The sequence below is a fragment of the Trichechus manatus genome, unplaced genomic scaffold (assembly GCF_000243295.1).
Source record: "Trichechus manatus latirostris isolate Lorelei unplaced genomic scaffold, TriManLat1.0 scaffold00088, whole genome shotgun sequence".
Taxonomy (NCBI): domain Eukaryota; kingdom Metazoa; phylum Chordata; class Mammalia; order Sirenia; family Trichechidae; genus Trichechus; species Trichechus manatus.
In genome coordinates this window covers 1,315,237-1,331,079 of record NW_004444024.1, presented here as the reverse complement: position 1 = coordinate 1,331,079, position 15,843 = coordinate 1,315,237, and the positions used below count along the sequence as shown (strand labels likewise).

General features: G+C 46.4%; 1 protein-coding gene across 2 annotated transcripts in view; it reads left to right on the top strand.

The window, feature by feature from the left end:
* The first annotated feature begins 5,750 nt into the window (after positions 1-5,750).
* The window catches only part of CLPB (ClpB family mitochondrial disaggregase), a 166,808-nt gene continuing 156,715 nt past the window's right edge, over positions 5,751-15,843 (top strand). Inside the window, exons 1-2 of one of the 2 annotated variants that reach the window (XM_004381939.2) lie at positions 5,751-6,356; positions 10,118-10,169. In XM_004381939.2, coding sequence (XP_004381996.1) covers positions 5,780-6,356; positions 10,118-10,169 — 629 coding nt within the window. In that variant the 5' untranslated portion in view covers positions 5,751-5,779. The remainder of the gene's footprint in view (positions 6,357-10,117; positions 10,170-15,843) is intronic. The other variant, XM_023736533.1, reaches the window with a different exon arrangement.

The following is a 15,843-nucleotide window of genomic DNA, read 5'->3' as shown; positions in this document are numbered from 1 at the left end:
AATGAGAAGAAAAATAAAAAGATATGAAAGTTTGCCTAAGTTTAACAGTGTTTAGAAACAAGTAGACACATGCCAAATGCAAGCAAACAAAAAGTCCCCTGCCAGAATGCAGAGCCAAAGGACCGTGAAAAAACAGGTCACCTTAAAATCAACACCTGCAAGATCTCATGGGAAGAGAACATCCAGTGCTTATATAATTGTGACTGGCAGGGGTCTAGTGTGCACCATCAGCTAGAATAAGAGGACACTTCTGCTGTCCTAGAGGACTCCTAGGCCGCCGAAGTCAAGGAGGAAAGAGCTTGTGCTTTCAAAGCAGGCTATATCTCCCACCCCTGCAGGACTCCACGCCTCCAGTAGCAGGGCTGAGGGCGCTGGAACACTGCATACTCCAGGCAAGAGGTCATAACCCTCCTTCCCCTGAACACTTGCAGCTGCTCCATCACTCTCTGCCTGGGGACCACCAGGACAAACCTCGCTAGGCTTTTTGTTGTTGTTAGTTGCTGTTGAGTCAAGTCGATTCAGACTCATGACAACCCCATGTGTGCAGAGTACAACTGCTCCCATAGGGTTTTCAAGACTCTGACCTTTCAGAAGTAGATTGTCAGGCCTGTCTTCTGAGGCACTTCTTGGTGGGTTGGAACCGCCAACCTTTAGGCTAGTACTCGAGCACTTAGCCATTTGCACTACCTAGGGACTCCTCACTCGGCCTTTTAGCCCTGTGCATGTAGACCCCACAAGAAGCTCAACTCCTAAATCATCCCTTATTCCCCAATCTTCAATGTCTGTTTAGTTTGTACATCACCTTTTCTAACTCCATTTTCCACAATTTCTCATCTCCTGAAACCTTTCCACTGTGCCTTCTGGAGCTCAAGGTCATTCATCAGCAGAATATTCTGTATCCTCATCCTCTTTCATGAACGTTCTCTTCATCTTTTGTCTGAAATGTAATTCTTGTTTTAGGATACCGCTTTTTTTGCAATCCTCTCAAGAGGTAGTTTCTTGCTCTCCTATAGCCCTTGTACCACTGGGCCTAGAGGTGAGTTACATGTCCTCTTCGTTCCTCATTATTAATTCCAAGAGATTATACCATCTACAATCCCTCTTTATGCAGGCATCCCTGGGCCCCCTGCCCCCATGCTCTGAAGATTTTAGCTACTGGATCAGTCTCTCCAGTCTCTCCAATACTCCAACATAATCCTTGGGGATTTCTATATCCACCTAGATGATTATTTCAGCACCCTGGACTAAGGACTTGTATTAAATCCCTTAATCTTCTCTTCTCCAATTAACTTGCAGTCCATTCTACCTAAGCCATTCCCTTCCATGGTCATATTCTAGACCTTCATTACAATAACTTTAATCCCTCCACAATTTCAATTCCAAGTATGCCATTCTCTGACCTCACCTCTTCTCTAACCCGAGTTCCCTAGAACACAGAGACAGCCTGAGGCACAGCATATGTGTTAATGCTTTATTGAAAGGGAAGTAAGAGTGAGGGAAAAGGAATAGTTAGACAGGGATGTCTGGAGAGTAACTACAAGGTGGTGCTTCACCGACCTGGCCATCCTCACAAGAACACTCAACTAGGTTGCTAGCAGACATCTCCAGAGAAGCCATATGGAAACCACTACATCTAAAAACTACTCATCAGAGAGAAGAAAAGCAAACAATTTATCTGTGGGGTCTTTCCCATGTTCTCTCTCTCATTGGTCAAAATCATCCCCCTAAGGCATTAATTCCTTACAATTTACAGGTCATGTACTTGACCAGTCTGAGTAGTCACTGGGGGAAGCCAGAGCTTCCATGGGTCTAGTCAGGTCAGACCTGACGCTGGAGCTGCTGTGGCTCCTATAGCAGTGGATGTGCCAGAAGCTGTGTTTCCTGATGGGAGGCTGAGATGACCAGAGGTAGGAGATGTGGTGGCCAGGTCTATGACCACTATAATGAAATGAGTCATCCCTGGGGCCAATTTAGAAAAACAGAGCAAGTGGCTTAGGCCCAAAGGAGGGGAGTAGACAAGGAAGGCTGAGCATATCTAGGGTGCAAATAACCTGGATCTTGTACATCCATACATCACATGACTTTGATCTGCTCATAACTGGTTATATCTTTCCTCATTTTTTTCCCCAAGAAGGGAGATTTAAATCCAATTTTTCAAGCTAATGGCCAGTTGCAGTCTCCTAAAAAGGGAGGCTGGCAAACAAAGTCACATCCCCATTATTACAGCTGGTCCCAGAACCATAATTGATATTCATCATTTCCCTCCTCCTCCAACCATTCTAGGTTTCCTTCACCCTCAGGACTTTGCCTACACACACTTTTAGTTGCTTGCCTTCAGTCCTCTGGAGTCCTTGTTTGTCTTGCTCTTGTCAGGCCATGGTTGCTGTGATTACCTACTTACAGTTATCACTGGGCAGGGAGGTACCAAGAGATGCCCCCATGAATCCCATTATTTCCAAATGTCTTAGTTTATATCTGCTGTAACAGATATATCCCAAGTGGGTGGTTTTAAAGAACAGAAATTTATTTTATTACAGTTTAGGAGGCTAGAAGTTCAAATTCAGGGTACTGGCTCTGGGGAAAGGCTCTCTCTCCGTCAGCTCTGGGGGAAGACAACTTGTCTCAGCTTATGTAACCCTGGTGTTTCTCAGTTTCTTGGTGATTCTCATACGTGATTCTATTTTCCCCAGTTTATGGTTTCTTAGTTCTGTGTCTAATCTGCTCTTTTTATATGTCAAAAGTCTTTAGGTTTAAGACATATCCTACACTGATATGGCCTCATTAACATAACAAAGAAACCCTATTCCCAAGTGGGTTTACATCAACAGGTAGGATCCCCACACATTTTGGGGTGACACAATTCAATCCATAACACCAGACATACTCTTTCTTTCCCCTACTGTGAAAAGGCAGCCCTAGTTCTTTGTGGTAATCAGGGTTGACTACCCTTGCCAGTACAGAAATGCCTTTTTTTGTCTGCTGGTCCACTGGCATGCAGAGCTCAGAGTAGTCAAACAATGGTTACAGCTTCCAGTTCGGTAGAAACTTTACTGTGCACATGTGCACATGTGTGTATGTGTATATGGGTGCACATACATACACACACTCACAGAGGAATAGGACCTCTAACTTGTCAGGGCCTAAGGTTACAGAATGGGAAGCACAAATTACTCAAGTGGCTCACTGCGAGTAACGGTATTAAGGGAAATCCTACATCTACTTCTTCATTCCCAGACCTATGTATTCTAGCTATTGGGAAGACAGACCATCCCACCCATCAACATGATAGTATTACATCCCGAGGGAACTTTAGAGATTAGTGCCACCAACAAAGCTTGAAAGATGCAAGGGTGGTTATTCCTACTACAATTCCATTTAATTTGTCCTTTTGGCAGATGCAAAAGCTTGGTGGATCTTGAAGAATGACTATGGATTATTGCAAATGTAATCAGGTAGTAAATTCAATTGCAGCTGCAATCTGGATGTGGTATCTTTACTGGAGCAAATCAATATAGCCCTTGGCATCTGGGAAATGCTTTCTTTCCAACTCAGAAGCAATCTGCCTTCATGTGGCAGTGACAGCTGTATTCCTTTACTATTTGTCCTCAGGGCTATGTCAACCTCCTGCTTTCTAGCATAAAATAATCAGAAGGGGCCTAGATCATCTTGATAGCCCACAGAACATCAAGCTGGTTCATCACATTGATGACAGTATATTAATTTGTCCTGGTGAGTAGGAAGTAGCAAACATCCCGGACATTTTAGTAGAACATATGCATCCCAGAGGATAGGAGATAAACCTTGTGAAGATTCAGGGACCTGACACATGGGTTATGTTTCTAGAGGTCTAATGGTATGTTGAAATATAACTTTTAAAATAAGAGACAGTTTGCATCACCTTGTGCTGTCCACCATGAATAAAGTGGCACAAAGCTTGGCAGGCCTGTTTGGATTTTGAAGGCAACATATACTACATTTCAGCATATTCCTCCAATCCATTTACCAAGTAACCCAAACGGCTGCCGGTTTTAAGTGGGGCTCAGAGCAAGAAAAGACGTCTGCAGCAGGTCTAAGTTGTGGTTCAAGCTGCCCTGCCACTTGAGTCTTGAGATCCAGCAGACCCAGTGGTATGGGAAGTATCCGTAACAGAAAGATATGGAAAGCCTCTGGCAAGCGCCAATAGGAGAATCACATTGCAGACCCATAGGAGTTTGATGTAAAACCATGCCCTCTTTTGTTGGCTATTCCCCATTTTTAAAGAAAATCTTGACTTGCTACTGGGTTCTAGTAGATATTAAATATCAAAAAATGAAACATTAAGTGATGATGCAAGCTGACTCTTGCTTTGAGGTGGGATGCTGTCAGTAGAAGATGAGTTTGCACTACCATTGTAATGGCTAAAATCTCCTACTGATGAATATTTAGGCTGTTTCCAATCTCCTGCTATTTCAAATATCCCCATTCTTCATTTTACACATGTGTAAGTATATCTATATTTTAAAATCCAATATTTTGATATTGTCAATTAGCCCTATGTTGAAGTTGTACCCATTTACACTCCCACCAACAATATATGAGTGTCTTTTTCTTCACAAACTTGCCACAAAGTGGTCATACATATCTATTTTTTAATCTTTGCCCATCTGATAGGTAAAGTAAAAAGAGAGAGCTGTTTTTTAAAACAGTTTTATTGAGATCTAATTGACATGCAATCAATTGCACGTTTAAATTGACATATGAAACCAACGCCACAGTCAAGATCATGAATACATCCACCACCCCAGAAGCTTTCCTAGTGCCCCCTTGTATTCCTTCCCTCCCAGTATCCTCCCTGACCCTGAATCCCCAGGAAGCCACTAGTCTTCTTTGTGTTACTATTTTCTAGATTGTGTTTTTATTTTATAGAATTTTACAAAAATGGAATAATACAGTACACAGTCTTTTTTAAAAAAATTATCTTCTTTCGCTTAGCGTAATTAGAGATTCATCCATGTCCTTGCATGTATAAATAGTTCATTCCTTTTAATTGCTGAGTAGTATGGATATCTAGGTCCCTGGGTGGTGCAAACAGTTTGTGCTTGACTTCTAACCTAAAGGTTGTCAATTTGAACCCACCCAGCAGCAACACGGAAGAAAGGCTTGGTGATCTGCTTCCATAAAGATTACAGCCAAGAAAACCCTACGGAGCAGTTCTACTCCATAACACACTGACAGCAACATTTTTTTTTTTTTTTTAAGTATGGACATACCACAATTTGTTCATCCATTCATGTGTTCATAGACATTTGGGTTGTTTCTAATAAAGCTGCTATAAACATTCATGTACTAGTCTTTGTATGAACACAAGTTTTATTTCTCTTGAGTCAACACCTAGAAGTGGAGGTCTGCGTAGTAAAACAAAAGGAATTTTACTTCAAATGCACCAGTTACCCTCACACCTCCTTTTTGAAAAACCATCTCAGGCTGAAAAAAGAAATAGTCTAAAAGAAATAAGTCTAAGCTTCACAATAGGTCTCTAAGTAAGGTCCCTCCCTAACTTACCCTGGCCAGAAACCGCGTCATGCGTGTTCTAACTAAACAGGTAAAGATGCCGTAGGATTCTAACCTTTAACCGCACCGAGGCGCCTGCGGCCGGAGCGTAACCAATAGCCACGCCCCTCTTTGGCATTTCCCTTCCTGCCCCGCCCACACACTCCAACCCGAACTTCACTTCCCAACATGCTCCGGACTATTATAGGTCGGCGGTCATTGTGACGTTAGTTTCGCAGCCTTCTGGGATATGTCGTTTCTTTGTTCTTCCGCTGCGGAAAGTTCTAGGGCTGTGAACTACCACTCCCGTGAGGTAGTGCGCAGTTCACCCCGTTCGCGGCGTCTTCGAACGCGCCGCGGCAGCCATGTTGGACGTGGCCAGCACAGGGGCCGGCACCAGGGGGTTGTAGAAGAAGCAGCTGTAATGATGCTGGGGTCCCTGGCGTTGAGAACAGCGCTGGCGCCGCGGCTCCTCATCCGACTGCTTACGTCTCCATCGCTCAGGAGCCATGGAGGCGCCTTCAGCCGGAGCGTAACCACCGGGGGCCGCGGGGAGCCGCAATGGCTGAGGGCAGCCGCCGGGGGGCGCCCTGGGACAGCGCAGGCCTTGCTTGCAGGACAAGGGGCAGCCACCGGGAGGCGCCGAGGAGGACATGCGGAGACTCAGTGCTTTGCAGCCACCACGTGGGGACGCCTTCCCAGCCTTGAAGAAATGCTACCTGGACAAGACGGCTGGAGCAGGGTCCCCAACAGAGCTGGACTGGGCATGTGGGCCCTGGCCACGGCGCTGGTGGCTCACTGCTACAGCAAGAACCCGTCCAACAAGGGTGATTATTGGGACTGTCTGGGTTCGAGGAAGGTAGAGGCGGGAGGAGTGCCCTGACCCCGCATCTTTGTAGGATGGGAGATGCTTATAGTCTTAGACCCGGAGAGCCTCAGGCCTGGGGGGACCCAGACATCATCTGATCACAGGGGTAGAGCGTTGCAGTGGAGAGCTCATTGCCTTTGAGTTGCATAATCTCCCATAGATCAGCTCCCCCTCTTTGGCCGTGATTTTGTCCATCTGTACGATGGAGGGCATTGAAGTAAACATCTGATGTTAGAGCATGGTCTCTTTATGCTGTAATATTCTGCCTGGTCCAATTCCTCTTCTAAGAGGTCTCCAGGAAACCGCGGGATGCTTTAAGGGCAAGCACCAGATGGTTTAGAGAAGTTCTTAAGCCTAACGTGGCCCAAGAAACGAAGAGACTTGGTTTTAATACCAGTTCTACCACTGTTCACTAGGGGACCCCTTTGCTCCTCTTTGGCCTATAAATTTGCCCACTTATACAGTGAAGGATAATTTCCCAGTACTCTTACAGTACTGTTCTGCTGTCTCCCAGGGTTTTGCTGTGCCCGGTCTCAGGATCTTGCCATGTGGGGCAGTTGGCAAGAGAATCTGTAGAGACCCAAGGCAACCATAGGGGCTGGCTGAACCAGATTGGCATCTCAGCTGGGTGCATGGGACTAAACGAGGGGAGTGGCAGAGAGCTAGACTGCTGGTCTACATGAAGTCAACACTCAAATTCTCAGTTATTCCTTAAAGGGGAAGACTGAAGCATGGTGTTCATAGACTCCATGCAGTGGGGACTGCTTGACATTCATTTATTTATTCAGCAGAATGTGGCCAACTGTAAAGTACAGGCCTTGGACTGGGAGTCAGGACACCTGGGATCTTGTTTGGTTCTGCTTCTATTTACCATTGTGACTGGATTCTGGCTCCTTCTCTTTGGACCTCAGTTTCCTCATCTACAAGATGAGGATTTTGAGCTAGAGACTCTAAGAGTTGTAGCTTAGACATATTAAGATTCTATAACTTTCCTCATTGTTTTGAATACTTTCTGTGCGCCTAGTTTGGGGCTAGGTATTGTGGGAACTCCTAACTTAACATGAAATCAGTCGGGGTTGGGGGTATGGGGGAGCAGTACAGGGCAGTTAGGCCTGCAGGTCTTGTAAGTGGTGTTATATGTGTTGTTGGTGGATCAGAAAACTAGCAGGGTCAGGAAAGCCTTCCTGGAGGATTGAAGACTTATGGGGGATGGGGAATTTTAACTTGAGTCCTGAAGGATAAGGCAAGAGATGAAAAGGAAAAGAGTAAAGAGGGACATTGGGAGCCCCAGTGAGAGTGGGAATGCATCTTTTTTGCTTTTTTTTTAGGTTGGTACCATCTCCCTTCCCAATACCAACACATGGTTCACCATAGTGTCTGAAACTTAGTAGGTACTCAGTAAATGTGTCTTGAGTTGGATTGTATTCCAGGCAGAGGCTTCAGGAATGAAGATATGACACACACACAGGTCAGCATGGTGTGTGCAGGGGCCAACAGAGTGGCCAGCCTGGTTGGAGGACAGGAGGTCTTTGGGATAAGGTGAGAGCAGATGGAGCAAAGGGAGTGGGCCCTGGATGATAGAAGGGTTGGAGGGTTTGGAATTTTCTCCTGTAGGCGATGGAGAGCCATGGGAGGTTCATGAGCAAGCAGCGTCCTGAGGCCATTGTGTTTGGATGGAATGAGGGGAAGTCAAGGGGCCAAAGAGAGACAAGCCTGAAGAGACTGTGACAGTGCTGGGGAGAAGATGACATAGGGGTGTGGTCCTGAGAGGCTTGGCTTTGTAAGAGAAAGATGTCCTTCCCCTCATGTACTGTTTGGCTTGGGCCAGACCAATGGTTCTTTACCTTGTTTAGAATCACTTGGAGAGCTTTTAAAACAATACTAATACTTGGGTCTTACACCCAGAGATTCTGATTTAATTGATCTATAGGGCCTTAGCATCAGCATGTTTTCACAGCATCATTGGTGATTCTCATGTGCAGTCAGGGTTGAAAACCACTGGGGACATGACTTCCATAGAACCTGGATTCCAAGATCTTACCTTAGAGGCTCCTGGGGGCTTCAGGCTGGACTTTGTGACATTGAGTAGTGTCATGTGAACCCCAGCAAGGAGACCAGGGTCTGTTTACCAAAATAATGACGGTAACTAGTTCCATTCCTGGTACCTGAGGTAGTAGCCCCTTCTGACTTACCAGCTACCCTGTCTCCTGACTTGGAATTGTGAGCTGAGACCCTCAGTGTAGTGAAGAAGAAACTATTTTTAGGAGCAGGGAGATTCTGGTTTTAATTTCATCTCATTCCTCACCCACTCTGACCTTGCAGAAGCCACTCTTTTCTGTAGAGTGAGGGAGGAGTGGATACAGTGATCTCTGAGAAAGGCTCGTTCCCCTTCCAGCTGGGGGCTGCTTGAACATGCTTGAGTGTATGCTTGGAGAGCAATCGGGGAAGGTAACTAGGAAAGGCCTGGTTCTGGAGCCTAGGCCAGGACATGGGATGGAGACACCAATGTCTGAACCACAGAACTGACTTTCATATGCACAGTAAGGTGGGTATCTTATCCCTGTTGTACAGATGAGGAAACAGGCTCAGAGAGGATAGGTGAGTTGGCCAGGTCATACAGGTAAGCGGCAGAGCTGGGCCTGGAGCCCAGGTCTGTCTGCTTCCAGATGCTTCTTTTTCCACTCTGCTCCACTGCCTCCTCTTGTATTTCACTGGGTGAGACTCTTGGCTGGACTGGGAGACTCCCTAGGCAGGGCTGGGTAGGAGTCTGTTCAGGCCCAACTATGTACTTCATAACCAGGCTTGGCACAGAGGGCTCCATGGGCACTTGGTGTTTGAAAAAATTGTCTCTGCTGTTGAGTTTGTTTTCATGAGGCTGACAGCCACAAGGTGGTGCCAACGGCCAGCACGGAGCCCAGGCCAGGCCAGGTTTAGCAGCTTTTCTGCTAGGTCTGCTGATTCCTAAGGAATCTGAATACTCTTCTCTGGGTCTCCTTTTGCTAGGCTTGGCACCAGGGAGTTTGCATATTTTTTCAACCATCATTTCATCTCTGTGTCAGCCTTGTGAGGCTAGTAAGGCAAGGACTGTTGTTTCTATAGTCAAGAAAGATGGGGTTGAGAGGGAAAGGGGCTGCTACAGTCACACAGTGAGTAGGTGGTAGAGGAGTTGGAGCCAGGTCTCCTGATTCTCAGTCGAGGTTTTGTCTCCACTCTCAGAGGGGCTCACACCCTTGCGGGCTCCTCATCCTGTCCCTCCCACTGGGTTTGTGATCTGTGATACCAAGATTGAGAACTGGGCTGAGTAACTAGAGTTGGGGAAGAAAGTGGGAGCAATGTAGGGGAATGGTTATTAATAATAATGACAGTAACAAAATATATTATACTTCTACAGAGCTTTATAACTTATAAAGAGGATAATTCACACATTGAGTACTTACCATAGACATAGTTGCCAGTACTTCACGCACATGACTTTGTATGATGTGAAGGAGTTGTTAGGAGTTTGGGCTCTGTAAATAGAAAGATGTGGAAGGACAAGTTGTTAACAGTGGATACCATGTGGGGAGGGAGGGAGTGATTAGCTTTTTCTTTATATATCGTGGTATTGTTTCACTTGCTAAAGCCCGTGTTTGTGAAGTGCTTCCACTTCCAGTGTCTCACCAGGCAGCCCTGAGGGGTAGGTCCTGGCCGGGGATCTGACCAGTGCCCCTCTCTCTTCAGATACAGCCCTGATGGAAGCTGCTCGCACCAACAATGTCCAGGAAGTCCGCAGGTGAGTGTTGAAATCCAGGCCTTGCTCTCCCTCATGTGAGGGGTGAGGGGGTACGCCCCTTCCTGTGTGATGACTTTGCCTTGGATGAAGTCCTTCCTTAAAACTAAGCTGGGAACTGTCCCCTGTGACTTCCCTGTAGTCACCAAGCATGTTGGCTCCCGTGGCCCAGGTCAACCCTTACATATTTTAAAGTAGGGAGTTAGTTCCCTGTGTCTCTTTTTTCTAACCCCAAACATCCCTTGGTCCTTCAGCTGTTTTATTCCTCCCAGGAGTCCCCTCCACATTCTATGGGTTCTTCTCTGTATCTTCCAATTTGTTCTTGTTTCTCTGTGGGTTTGGCCATGTGTTATTGGTTGTTGCCTGGACAGGGGTGAAGGTGGCCTCCCATGGAGGAGGTTGGAGATTTAGCAGGGAGATGGAAGAGGCCTTTCTGCCAGAAAGTCTTCTGGGGCTAAAACGTCCTGCCTGTAGGGTTGGGGTGCAGATGCTGGACCCGTGCCCAGGGACAGACCAAATTTCTCCAGCCTCCCTGACTCAGCTAGTCTTCTTGTGACCACTGACAGGTTGGATTTGAGGCTTGTTCTTGGGCAGGGGCGAGACTCGACTTAGGGCTCAACATAGTGCCAGGATGGATGCTCACACAGGGGCCACCATAGGGCCTCAGTATGGGGCTTTTGGTTATGGGCAGAGGTTTTATTCTGGGTGAAACTAGTGGCCCCCACTGAACTAACTTTGGCGTTGTTGGCCCTTTGGAGCTAGGTGGACATAGCACACCCCCCTCTTCCCTGCTACCTTACCCATGTTTTAGGCAGGAAGTCAGGTGTTTGAGGTGGCTATCCCTGTACAAGTACCACAGACCCTTGGTGCTCTTCCCCAGCAACTGCCTGAATATACAAGTAGGCAGGGAAAGGCAGCCACAGCCCCAACCAAGACTTACTGCTTTGATTCCCTTTCATTTTATCTGCAGCATTATTATTGATTCTCAAGGGTGCTTTTGAGTATTAATGTTCAAGGCTTAGTTTTTAATAAACCACTTTTGAAAGTATGGGCTGGGAGTTGTTTCGTAGCCAAATAAATATGATGGAGCAATAGTTTAATAAACATGCGATGATGCATCTTGGAAACGAAGCACAGATGTCAGCTTGTTATAAGAGCCATTCATAACTGCAGGCTGTGTGTGGCATCTTCACTCCCCCAGAAACAAATGAGCCTTGCTTCACTCTACTGCAGCGCAGTAGAACGAGCTGTGCCCCCCATGCAGGCCCTTGCCGGACCTGGGATACCGTATTGGTAACTGCCGGAGTCTGCCCAGCTGCTGCCTTCCCTGGCTGATCTGTGTAGGAGGGTATTTGCAGAGCAGCAGCACTGTGAATCTACCTTTCCATCGCCCTGGGGAGGCTGAGTTTAGCCTATTCCATTATGCCCCCGGTTGCTGATTATTTTAGTTCTTTCAGATACATGTTTTTCTGCTAGAAGTTAAATACCTGCCCCAAACTTCAGAACTTTGTGTGCGTGACTCAGGGAATTGTTCTGAATATTCATTCTTGTCCATTTGGATAGTGTCCATAGGGACCTTTCATATGAGTATCCCCCAGTCTCTGACCTGCTCTCCTCCTGCCCCTTTTCTTGTCCCATTTCCCTTGGTTAGAGTGACTCGGAATCTCCCTTCACCCCCTTGTGAGGGAATCAGAGATAAGTAAGGCACAGATCCTGTCCTTCAGCACAGCATCCCCCACACCACCACCTCATATAGAACCAAAGAGCAGGGGAACAAGCTGAGTAAAGGCAGGAGCAGGAGGTGCTAGGTGGCCACTGGACCTGGTGAATGTATTGATGTGGCTACTGTGGTACTGGTGTAGGTATGAAGGTGTGGGGAGAGAGGAAAGGTTTGGGAGTGGCTGGACTGCAAGGCCTGGGATGCCCAGGATAAGTTTTGAATTCTTATCCTGAAAGCAGTGGGGAGATGGGGGAGGTTTTTGGGTAGGGGACTGACCTTGTTCGAGCTGTGTTTCAGAAGAGTGAAGGATGAACTGAATCTGGGGAGGGCAGAAGGCAGATCTGTTAAGAGGCAATTTCGATAAGACAAATTCAAGGTGAAGAAGGGCCTGAACTAGGACATCCTTTCCTCCTCCCTGATTCATTATCCATCCAAAAAATATGTCCCACTTATGAATGAATGAGTGGGCCTTTGCTGGACACTGGAAATAGGACTGACCTAGGCTAGGGTCTCAAAGAATATGTAAGCCACCAAATATAGTTTTTCCTGCTAACAGAGCTAGGCCTGGGGGTTGGGGTGGGGAGGGCCCGACCATCCTTTCTGGAAGGGAATGTGCCTGAATTCCTACAGCAGATTCTTACTCAGCCTTTCTACTCTCTAGATCTCTGCACAGGTGTTTCATGCTGCTATTTCTTTATTTCTTCCTCTGGGTGCCCTGGGCTTGGGGAGCGCTAGCAAAGGGCAGCAGCCTGAGGCCCATCTGCTCAGGGAGCAAGTGTTGTGTTAAACATCCTCTTTAAGGACACCCTGGAATATGCAGTACCTGAGCACTGGATCCTGGCCTTTCTCATAGACCGCCCTCCGTATTCGGTGCTCATCACCCTCTGCTCGCACTACCACCCTTTAAGGCTCAGCTCACGTGCTGCCTTCATTGTGAAGCCTTCCTTAATTCCTCCCAATTGGGTGGGATCTCCACTCCTTTGTCCCAGCCCACCTCCCTCTGGCCTGGGAAGGTGTGAGGGTCAGGTAGGAAAGACCATGCCGGGTTGTAATAGGAGAGGAATTCTCTTCTGGAAGAGAAGCCGTGCTGAACATCAGGACTGCGAAGGCGGGCAGTCCACGAACAGGAAAACCAGTCAAGTTTGGACGCCGACCTACTCGGACAGATCAGGAATCCTCATGCAGTATGAGATGATCAAGCCAATAGCTCTGGACAGCAGCCCTTTGTGGGCACTGTTGACCTGCTTCGTGTGGGGCTGGCTAAACATGTGGTGGGCCTGCCTGGCTGAAGGGACAGGGCAGGACCTGCTGCTCACCACCCTCTGTTCTTTGTATTAGGAAGTTTCTGGGCTTGACTTCATCTTAAGCCACTGGATTGTGGGGCTTCCTAAGGGCAGGGAAAGGCCTGGTTCCCACTGTCTCTTACCCTGTCTCCCAGATTGCAAGCAACTTGGAACGTTTGCTTTTACTGACTTTTTTTTTCAGCAGACCTGAAGCAAGCATTCCTGAGTCTTATTTCCATATTCCCATTGGCTATATCAGAGGAAGGGTGGGTTCCTTCCTCTTTCTTTCCTTCCCGCCTCCTTTCTCCCCATGTGGTAATCATTTTCTCCCTTCCCATCCCCCAAAGCACTTAAACCTTGTAAGCACATTCAGCTGTGGTTCTTCAGGTTCCAGGGCCCCTATCCCACTTGTCAGCAGTGTGAGCAGGTGGCCCTGCTCCTGGGTTCAGCCCAAACCTGGGCCTGGCTTCTGAACTAGAACCATTCACCCGAAACCCAGGGCACAGGGCAGACTGAAGGCACATCTGTCCAGGCTCGCCTGGGTCATGAGAGGAGCAGTCAGGGTGAGAAATGAGGCCTCCCATTAGAGATCACATTTCCTTAAGAACAAACTTGGATGAAAGACAACACCCCTACCCATTTCCCTTCTCCCAGCAGGGAGCTGGGCCTCTGCTAAGTGCTTAACTTGGTCTTTCATTTGCTCATACATTCTCTAATGAAGGAAGCCTGATGGGATAAATCTTGTACCTCCAGCTGCCTGTTCTTTCTCTCTAAGATTCATTTCATTTTACAAACATTTACTGAGTACCTGCCATATGTCAGGTCCTGTGCGTGGCACAGGGGACATCTGACCAGGCATGGTTCCTGCCCTTGATAAAAGAGTCTAGGGCTGACTCTGGCAACACAATGTGATTAGTGCTGTGAGACAAGACAGTACAGGGACTGCCAGAGCCCAGAAGATGTCCCTAACCAGCCTGGGGATCAAGGAAGGCTTCCTAGAGGAGATGGCACCTGATCAGAGTCTTAACACATCAGTAGGACATAACCAGGAGAAGCAGGAGACATTCCAGACAAAGGGAACAGCATGAGTGGTGGCACCCAGCAAGGGACAGTCTGGTGTGTGTGGTGGGGAAGATGGAGTTATACCCTGTTATTAGGTGTTGCTGGATCACAGTCTGAGGAGGCTGAAAGGGTCTAGAGGTAGTTAGGGGCCTGGTCGTGGAAGGCCTTGATTGACTGTCCATTTGTCACACAGTCACCCATCTGTCCAGCCTGTACCCTGATCCTGCCCTGAGCTGAATGTGGGGAGGGGATGGGAGGCAACACAATGAGGAAGGAGAAGCACGTCCCTGCCCTGGAGGATTTCACAAACCCCAGGTAAGGGTCAAGGGGGATGAGTCAAATTGAGAAGCAGCAAAATAAGTTGCCTACCTTCTTTGAGCCGAAGTAACATGGAGATGATAATACGTATAGCCCACTGAGTTGTAGAGTTAATATTATTAATAAAATTATTAATTCATTCCACTAATATTTAGGAGTGCTATTAGGAGGCATTGTACTAGATACTGGAGATACAGTAGTGAACAAGGTAGGCACAGTCCCTGCCTTCTTGGTACTTACAGTCTAACTGGGAGCCAGATGACTAGTTAGGTGATTATAGTTACAGTAAAACCTGTGAAAGTCAGAACCTGTGTAAGGCAAAAACTTGTCAGAGAAGGAATACTTAAATATTTTCCACTAGTAGAGAGTGATAGAAAAGGTAGAAAACGTGGAAGACCCAGAAAAACAAGTCAGTCCCATCAAATTCCAGCTCTCACAGGTTTTACTGTATGTACTTCACAGGTGAAGTACAGTTTGTCTTTTCAACAATTGGTGCTGGGACAAGTAAATATCCACATGTAAAGAATGAAATTGGACCCCTTATGCCATACACAAAAATTAACTCAAAATCAGACTAAAAGCTAAAACTATAAAACTGTTAAAAGAAAACATAGGAGTAAACCTTTGTAACCTTTAGTTAGGCAAAGCCTTCTTGGATATGACACAAAAAGCACAAGCAATAAAAGAAAAAATAGACAAATCTGACTTCATGAAGATAAAAACCTTTGTGCTGTAAACAGTAAAATCAAGAAAGTGACAAGACAGCCCACAGAGTTGGAGAAAATATTTGCAAGTCATATATCTGATAACGGACTTGTATCTAGAATAAAGAACTCTTGCAGCTTAACAATAAAAAGATAATAGCCCAATAAAAAAATGGATGAATGTTCCGAATAGACATTTCTCCAAAAAAATAAACAAGTGGCCACTAAGCACATTAAAAGATGTTCATCATTAGCCATCAGGGAAATGCAAATCTACGATGAAATACCACTTCACATCCACTAGGATGCCTAGAATCAAAAAGACATCATAACAAGTGTTGGTGAGGATGTAGAGAAATTGGAACTCTTGTACACTGCTAATGGAAGTATAAGATGGTACAGCTGTTTTAGAAAACAGTTCGGGAGTGCCTCAAAAGGTTAAACATAGAGTTATATATGATCCAGCACTTTTAACCAAAAACCACTGCTGTCGATGCTGAGTGAAATAAGTCAATCACAAAAGGACAAATATTGTATGAGACCTCTATTGTAAAAACCCATGAAAAAGTTCACACACAAAATGTAACAAT